This window comes from Leguminivora glycinivorella, chromosome 25 (assembly GCF_023078275.1).
Source record: "Leguminivora glycinivorella isolate SPB_JAAS2020 chromosome 25, LegGlyc_1.1, whole genome shotgun sequence".
Taxonomy (NCBI): Eukaryota; Metazoa; Arthropoda; class Insecta; order Lepidoptera; family Tortricidae; genus Leguminivora; species Leguminivora glycinivorella.
In genome coordinates this window covers 1,694,899-1,704,986 of record NC_062995.1, presented here as the reverse complement: position 1 = coordinate 1,704,986, position 10,088 = coordinate 1,694,899, and the positions used below count along the sequence as shown (strand labels likewise).

Sequence of the window (10,088 nt, the reverse complement as noted above, 5' to 3'; positions counted from 1 at the left end):
TTGATAATGACTGACTCTACATCTGACTCTACATCTGACTCTACATCTGACTCTACATCTGACTCTACATCTGACTCTACATCTGACTCTACATCTGACTCTACATCTGACTCTACATCTGACTCTACATCTGACTCTACATCTGACTCTACATCTGACTCTACATCTGACTCTACATCTGACTCTACATATGACTCTACATATGACTCTACATATGACTCTACATATGACTCCAATTGTGAAGTGATGTCATCTCATTTGCCTGAATTATCACCATTGCAATATATAAATCATCATTGCAATTAATATTGAATTAGTGTTATTTCAGAAACAAACAATGATATCATTGATTAAATTCACAGCATTATACATTAGTTGTCGATTTCCCATCGAATACATACCCATGATCATCATGGTAATATACGAAGAATGATTTGATATACATTGATCAGATACTTGCGCCATCACTGGCCATTGTAGAATGGTAATAATAAATGCCTGCCGTCAACAAGCAAGAGGAGACCAAGCACTTCAATTTTCATGGAATTAAACTTTGTAAAATCTATAACACAGTTAAAATATTTGAGATTTATACTAATGATGATTGATCATATAAGGAAAAACATTTTTGTTTTATAACGAGTTACTACTCGTATATCCGAAAATGATTTCACGAACAACCAGAGGTGACCAAACTTTTTTAAAAGAAATGATAACGATCATATTATTAGATTGTTGTTATAGATTGACAACTGCTATAACGATAAACATGTTTTTTAAAACGACTTGACGTACAACATATGCTTCACAGATGAAGATTTAGAACTTAGTTTGATTGGAAATAAACGTTATATGGTAATATTCAATCATGTTCTTGCCAATCAGATTAAACATAGCAAAACTTTAATTTTCTAGTTACGGTTAAGCTTAAGACTTCCTTTTTACAATAAGAAGTCACATTATTAAAACAGATGGATATACAATCCGGCATTTTAATACAATAAAGTTAATTTCATTAAATTTTAAATTCAGTGACAGAATTGAATGACAGTGACACAACTTCGATTTAACGATTAATGTAATGGATTCGATTCACACAAAGTATTTAAAAACTTAGTCCAGGATTTGGGCACGGTCCGGCATTATGCCACGTGTCAGATGGAAATGACTTTTGTATACATTAAAAATACTATGATCAATATCGTACTTAACGCATCAAATATCAAGTAACCCTGTATTATAATTTTCAATTTGAACTAAAATCAACATGTCATAATATGTATACCTACATATTTTTTTTACCAATATTGTGTCCCTTGACTCAAGAAATTGCAATATTAGAATATTTTATGATTACATATTTTTACACAGCTTATATAATTAAATATTTATTTTAAATTGTATTCCAGATCTGTATAATCTGATAAGTTCGAATATGTATCATAATTAAGTAACAAGTATTTGACCCATGATTATTTTCCTCCTGGTATAATAAATGTCACCACTTTTCAAAAACCGAGATGTGAATTTGAAGCAAAATTTTGTTAGCCGTTTTTAACAACTCGAGGCATTGCTAATACAAAGGAAAAAATCGTTTAATCAAGAGTTTATTACTATTGACAAAGTGCCAGTTTACTCATAACTCCACGATTTCTTAAAGACATACTGTCACAAATTGACCGCTGCAGCATATCGTAGCGCTTAATGTGTAAAATAATATGCAATTTTCTGAACAAGTTGTGTTCCATTTTGGATTCATAAAAATAAGAAATCGTTATAACTTTTAATAATACACAGTACTGAGGGTAAGTAAATGTAATGATGACATCTTTTTTTTTTTTTAACAATGATGTTAAATAATGAGAAGTGATTGACTACTGCACGTTTTATCAATAATTATACTTTTGTTTTATGCGTATTATTGATCTATTGATATAATTTACCACAATTATTTTATTCCATCAGATTTTGCAATATAGTCATGACGGTAGATTATCAAACCAGTTCTACAACACCAAAGAAAGAAAAATAAATGTCTCACTTACCATAACAATTTCAGTGCACGTTTCGTAAAGTAAGATAATGGTACTTCCACAAAAAAAAAACCAAAGGAAAGAAAACCTTACGTTCGTGTGGCGTGGCAAAAATCTTTACCGATTCTTGTTTCGTCCCATTTCTGACCTGTTGGGGACATTACCGGGTTGATGATGAAAACTATTACTTGTACCATCACTTTACTTTATTCGCTTATAACAAACATATTAACAACCAATTTACAATAAATAATTCAAGACTTCTTCACTACAACTCGTCTGTACTCGAACTGGCCACCGTCACTGTATGTCCGCCATTTTTATAACAATCCAACATGGCGGAAACCAGTGACTAGTATGAGTCAATTGATATTCTTTAATACTTTCATCATAAATAACAGTAAGATAAATCAAAATATAAGGCATTAATAAATAATTACTCTTACAATCGTAACAAAATTAGAGAATCTGAATAACAATGAAATAATCTGTGTCGGACCGGACCGTTTAGGTTTTTTGGCTAACTATCACCAATTTTGAATACCACACTTTTTTTTACGCCATAATCAATAACGTCGTTTTTGGAAATTTTTGATGGGGTCTTTAAAAATAAGAATATCAAAAAAATCAAAACGCTCCGACACAGATAAAAATAATAATAATCTGTTCTAATTAACACAAGTCAAATTAACTATTGAAAATATTTCAACTTGTGCTATCTTAAAGTAGTCACACCACTATAATATATAAATTAAAACCGAAATAAAAATCTGTTTTGAAACAATCATTGCTCTATCTTCAAAAACCAGCTGGCCGATTTTTGGCTTGCCACAGACAGTCTTAAAAATTCATAATCTTAAAAAAAAATTGTATGCAAATTGACAGTTCAAACTGACACTGATAGCCTGTCAGTGTCAGTTTGAACTGTCAATTTGCATACAATTTTTATTTGTATTTATGTATGTATATATATATATATATATATATATATATATTTGTTTAAATATAAGGTATATATGTATATTTATGTATTTGTATATATTGGTATAATAGGCTGCATGTTCTAATTATTACTGGGGTAATAATTGAATTGAACTATTTTTTCTTTCTGTACAGTGTTCGTTTGTCTATCATGTTTTTATTACTTTTTTCCTCTCAATTCGCTCAAAGGTTGACTGGAAGAGATCCCTTATAGGGATAAGTTCGCCTTTGTACACCATAACTATACTGTATTTCTATGTCCTAACTTGTCTTATGTACAATAAAGTGTTTACATACATACATACATTTTTTTTTAAGATTATGAATTTTTAAGACTGTCTGTGGCAAGCCTTTGAGTCTCACTCGTACGAATTCAGAAAATTGTCACTGAAAATAATAAGCAAGTCACCGTTTTCAACCGGTATTTTAGTGACAAAATCCCGTATGCGAGATTCAAAAATCGCCCTGCAGGAAGAAAATAGTCGAGAGCGTTTGTATGGAGAATTGACCCTTGATGTATAGTTTTAAGAGTAAGCTGAAGCGCTGATCCCGTAGCCGAATAGTATTTCTGCGACGCCAAATGCCGCAGGAATGCAGTCTGGCTCTGTCGCGCCGAAACGCAAGAGCGATAGAGATAGATAGCTACGAGAGAGATATTATCGTGAGCGTTTGTGCATTTGGCTACGCACACTGGTCGCCTAGGTGGAAGCCACTGCATATTCTTCGGTATTATACGTATGTAGTTATTTGTTTTACAAGGGGGCAAAGTTGTCGTTTATAGTATTTTTTCTACTTGTCGACTGTAATCTGTCAATTAGGACACCACAGACTAAACTATGAGTTCTAACTTTTCAGTGTTAGATACTCTATGGCTCCCCACAGACAGTCTTAAAAATTCATAATCTTAAAAAAAAAATTGTATGCAAATTGACAGTTCAAACTGTCAGTCAATCTGTCAGTGTCAGTTTGAACTGTCAATTTGCATACAATTTTTTTTAAGATTATGAATTTTTAAGACTGTATGTGGGGAGCCTATGGCAGTTCCGACTCAATTATAATAAGCTCATTATAATTGACTTTAGTTAACTGTAATAATTTTAAAAATAGAACTTCATACAATTTCTATACTAACTTGCGACTTGCGATACCTGGCAAATTTTCTTGCATCTGAAACACATTTCTTTTTATCTGTCGCGTTATCGGCCAATCAGAGACGGTTATTAGAAACAATTGGTTGCTAGGTAATTCGATGTTGATACAACGGTGAACGACTCTATTAACATTAATTTTAACTTGCATAAATGATGATATTTCCGTCCATTGATGATGAAGATGATGACTCGTAAAAAAAGTATTGTATACAATAGTGATATAAGAGCAATTCCCGGCAACTTTGTACATAGCCACGTCAGCAAATTTTAATTGATCCTATTTTGTTACCAACATTTAGTAATATAAGTCGACTGTCGTAAGATATATACAGGTTAATTGTTATAATTAAGAAAATATAGATACTAGGGAACCTTAATGACGAAATAAAACTGATAATTCAGCAGTTCTCGAAAAGTTTGTACAAAAATTACGATTAAAACACGATTGTATAAAATACTATTATATAAAATACTATTATTACTATTACACGAGAGTGAAAAGCTTAATTAAGTATATCACTATTGTATACAACACTTTTTCTATGAGTCATCATCTTCATCATCAATGGACGAAAAATATCATCATTCAAGTTAAAATTAATGTTAATAGCGTCGTTCACCGTTGTATCAACATCGAATTACCTGGCAACCAATTGTTTGTAATAACCGTCTCTGATTGGTCGATAACGCGATAGATAAAAAAAAAACGTGTTTAAGATGCAGAAAAATTTGCCAGGTATCGCAAATTAGTAAAGAACTTGTATGAAGTTCTATTTTTCAAATTATTACAGTTAACTAAAAGTGAACTGTAATGAAATATTATAGTTGACTAAGTGTCAAAGACTATCCAACACTGAAAAGTCAGCACTTATTGTTTAGTCTGTGTTGTCCTAATTGACAGAGTAAAGTCGACGAGTAGAAAAACTAACTTAGTCACCGAGTTAAACACAAAAAAAACCACACAACCCAACATGAACCTAATTCTAACTGAAAAACAACATTTAAATCAAATCCGTCAATTAATTTTATAAATGAAAAATTCAAAATCATCGTTCCTAGGTAAATTCTACCAGTCAGCTTAAAGAATTAAGTTAAAATTTGTATGAACTAGGTACCTACTTCCACTCTTAATAAAATGCAATTTTGCTATTTGTTTTCAAAGAATCAAGAGAGCCTTTTACTAGTTGGTGTGGTGAAATAGTATGTTACGATACAAGTGCGAAAAAAAGGAAGTTCGAGTATCGTAATGTACTATTAAAACTTTCATTTATAAATAAGACAAAATACACATTACAAAACCAGGGACGAAGGGGGAGTTATGAGTTTGAACAATACATGAGCAGGTGCGTAATATATTCATCGTAGAGTGTAAAGGGTGGCGACGGTACTTTATACAGGGTGATCAAGAAATACGATCATAAAAAACCCACATATTTGAATATGATTTTATTGTATGTTTTGTTTTTATACATTTTGTATTCATACACTTTGTAAATAATGCTTAAGTAAGACTGTTTTGTATTTCTCTAAGTTAAGTGAATGTTATATTCTTTTTGGAGAAATCAATTCTTAAACCATAAACCATAAAAACGTAGTCGTATTGTCCTATATAAGAAAATACAGATACACATATAAATTGCATGTGACATTTAGTTCTTTGGCTAGATATATAAATAAAACAATCTTTTCAAAAACTAAAACTATATTACAAAAAATGACCTTTAAAAAAATTAAAAATGTAGGGTAGGCAGCCGAAGAGATAAAAAATGATCTCAGGAGTAAGTCCGAACAGTTTAGATCGAGCTAGTATTCACTTGAAGACAGAGTCAGAGTGGCACTTCCCTGACTATCGCTCGGTACAGCAGTGGTAGGCGCGCATGGTAAGTTTTTGAACATTGTAATTTTTCCCCAGTTTCCCGTTGACCACGAATACAATGGTATAAACTGGTGGTATAAACGAGTGGTATAAACTGTTCGAAACGTCGGGATGTAGGTATTGTAAATTTATTGTACGCGATATAAACCGTTTCCATAGTCTTATTTCATGGTTATACAAAATTTAATAATAATTAAAATAATAGTTATTTGTTATACAAGGGGGCAAAGTTGTATTTTAACGCCGAGTGTGGAATTGATAAACGAGCAAGTGAAAGGATTCTATAGTTGAACCACGAGCGAAGCGAGTGGTTCGAGAATAGAATCCTGAACTTGTGAGTTTTTTAACACACGAGAAGTAAAATACATTTGCACCCGAGTGTAACACAAAACTTTTCCCCTCACTGTAGCGAGGAAACTACAACGTAAAAAATGCGTTTATCACTGCTTCCAGTAGTTCCACAGGTGGTAAATCATCTTTATTACTAGATTCACCTACTTTTATCAATTTTAAAGCAGTTAATTTGACTTTATTCAAGGTCAAATTACTTTACCCACTAGTGGATAAAATGCGTTTTTACCCACTGGTATTAAAGGACAAAACACGTGTTTCCGAGCTAGTGAGGGGAAAACGAATAAACTAAAATAAACAAATAAATATTAGAGCCGAGACACAATGTAATAAAGCGTACTATTGTACAGTATGGCCACTCCCGCTCCCCGCTGAAAGTACCGCCCACCCCCTCTCAGTTATCTCACAGTTATGGCCAGTCAAAAACGCGAACAGTCGATCTGTCATATTTCACTCATACAAGCATAGTACGCGTTCACATACAGGAGCGTAGACTGTGTGCTAGGATCGCGCCTCTTTCATATATTTGATCGCCAGTGTCCGAAGTGTGGCTGAGATGTATAAAAAAAAAACGATGCCAAAATTTAAATCATTTCTGCCCTGGGTGGCTAGCCGAATGGCACAATCGCTCACGAAACGCTCACGAAACGAAGCGCTAGTAGATATCTATCTCTATCGCGCTTGCGTATTCGCGCGACAGAGCCAGCGGCGTATCGCTTTCGTTTGGCGTCGGAGAAATGCCATTCGGCTACGGGGCCTGATTTTTGGCACCCTGTATGCCTCTGCGCGCGTAGGTGTAATAAAAGGCAGTTCAGAGTTACTTTATTACTTTTACGTGAGGATTCACCGCTGACTTCTTAGCGTCTTTTTTAGAAATACTGCCTTGAAATACAGCCATACCACAGAATATATAATAGTACAAGTACAGAAGGCTCACTCCTTTGATGTTCACAAAACGCCGCCATTCTAAATTCTTACCTACATTAACAAACGGACCGCACGCGTGCAGACGACATTGAATTCTATTGCGCCGCGCGAAGGTCGTCGCCACTGAATGAGCCGCGAACTCGCGGCCGCCGGCATGTACTTGTAGCGCGGCGAAAGGATCGCGGAGTGAGCCGCCCCTGGTCATACTGAAATTTTGGATAGATACAGTCACCCCAATAACATCGCACACAATAACCACAAAATTAAAATTTTGAAAAAAACCCCGACCGCGACATAGTAGACCTATTTGCATGAAACATGGCTAAGAACACTCCCGACTAACTCAGCTTTCGGACAAAAAAACTAAATATAAATCGGTTCATCCGTTCGGGAGCTACGATGCCACAGACAGACACACACACAGACAGACAGACAGACAGACACGTCAAACTTATAACACCCCGTTAAAAAAGGAGGCTGTATACATATCTGACACGTTCTTAAGGCTCCAGAAATATGTTTAATCCATACTAATTCAATTCAATTCAATTCAAAATATCTTTATTCATGTAGGCCTAGTTACAAGCTCTTATGAATAGTTCATTACATATATATTATGATCTTAATCTAACCTAATTATCAGAGCAATTTATTGTTGTAAATTATTGTTCATAATAATATTGAGTCTATAATATACAATTTCATATAAAAATAATCGTTAAACAAAAAATATATAATTAGGTATATGTATATATAAAAATACATGTCTAGAATATTTCTAGGAAAAATCCAATGTCCAAAAAAATACAATATTATATACTAATATTATAAATGGGAAAGTGTGTGTGTCTATTTGTTTGTCCGTCTTTGACGGCCAAACGGAGCGACGAATTGACGTGATTTTTTAAGTGGAGATAGTTGAAGAGATGGAGAGTGACATAGGCTACTTTTTGTCTCTTTCTAACGCGAGCGAAGCCGCGGGAAAAATCTAGTAAATAATATTTAAGAAATAAAAAAAATAACAGAGTCACGTTTTACGTTATAACGATTACATAAAATTAAAAAATATATATATTTGCCTGTCTTCAAAAAACTTTACCAACCCAATAGGCTAGTTTCCTATTAGTCAAATCAGCTTCTTTTTAAGAACTTGTAGGAACAGTATAGCTATGTCAGCTCATATTCAAGTACGTGCGCACCGCGATATGAGCTGACTAGCCAAAAGCAATACCCTTTCAATGTGAGAACGAGACGCCAGTCTCACTCCGACCATTGTAACGTTAACTGGTTATTTTAATATACGGAGTTAATTATAAAGTGCTTATTATTCCACACCAATATATCACCTCTTATAATATAGAAGTGCGGACAAATAACTTCTAAAGTGGTGACCTCCCGACGTGAATCAGTGAATCAGTGGACGATCAGTGAATAATAAAAACAGTTAAAGTGATTAAAAATGAGTCCGGATCCCAATAAATTAACTTCGGGCAGTGAGACTCAACCGGGCGCGGACAATGTACCAGCAGCAGAAACGACCGATGTGGTAGCCATTTCAGTGTCGAGCCGGATACCAGATTTCTGGGTGGACCAGCCCAGAGTTTGGTTCATCCGGACGGAAGCAGTATTAACACCACAGCGGATAGGGGACGACGCCAAATTCGACATGGTGGTGTCAAAGCTACCAAAGGATGTAATACTGCGGCTGGCAGATTTTCTAACTAACCCGCCCGCCACCAACCGATATCAGGAGCTTAAGGCGAAGCTCTTGAAGATGTTGGAAGATTCCAAAAACAGGCAAGTAGAGAAGGTCCTCGGGGAAATGGACCTGGGCGATCAAAAACCGTCCCAGCTATTGGCCAAGATGCGCAACCTGGCTAAGGACAGCTTCCCCGATGCCACACTGAGAATAATGTGGCAGAATCACCTACCTACGGCAGTGCGCGCAGTTTTGGTAGCATCCAGGGAGAGCGATCTTGACACACTGGCCAACATCGCCGATGACGTATCGGAAGCCACTAGAATCCCTAACGTAGCAGCAGCGGCAGTACCACAGAGTCAGGCGCACAGAGCCGCAGCGAACACCTCAGGAACCGCAGATACAGCAGTGATACTCGCTGAGATTGCCAAGTTAAGCGTCAGAATGATGGACTTGGAACGGGCAAGGCCAAGAGGTCGCAGTTACGGAAGGAGAGGACGCGGAGGTCGTTCAGCGTCCAGACCAAGGAGTACGTCACGCCACCGGAACCAAGCCGAGAGGAGACCAGATTGGCTTTGTTACTACCATTTCCGATTCGGTCCCGCCGCCACCAAATGTCGCCAACCCTGCGCATGGGTACTCAACCAACAGGAAAACTAGCGGAGATAGTACAGAGTGCGACTAGGACGGAGATCTGTACTATCAAACCAAGCCGTCGTTTATGCGTAACAGACTTAAACACTGGACTGCATTTTTTAGTGGACACAGGTGCTGACATTTCCTTATTACCAGTGCAGAACAAACAACGTGCGGGTAAGTGCTCTGATCTAAAACTGTTTGCAGCAAATGGCTCAGAAATCAAAACATACGGTGTTAAAGTTTTAACGTTAGATTTAAGGTTACGTAGACCGTACAAATGGGAATTTGTTATAGCCGACGTTAAACAGCCAATACTGGGAGCCGATTTTTTGAGTCATCACAAGTTAGTAGTAAATTTAACTGATCGCAAATTGCATGATCTGGTGACTTTTCTTAATATAACCGCACCGACCGTACGTAGCAACCAACCA

The 10,088-nt window shown here is 35.8% G+C and overlaps 1 protein-coding gene across 1 annotated transcript; it reads left to right on the top strand.

The window, feature by feature from the left end:
- The first annotated feature begins 8,778 nt into the window (after positions 1 to 8,778).
- On the top strand, positions 8,779 to 9,466 carry LOC125239492. Its single transcript, XM_048147106.1, has 2 exons — positions 8,779 to 9,376; positions 9,462 to 9,466. Exons 1-2 carry the CDS (start codon positions 8,779 to 8,781, stop codon positions 9,464 to 9,466), a joined length of 603 nt encoding a protein of 200 aa, XP_048003063.1.
- The last annotated feature ends 622 nt before the right edge of the window (positions 9,467 to 10,088 follow it).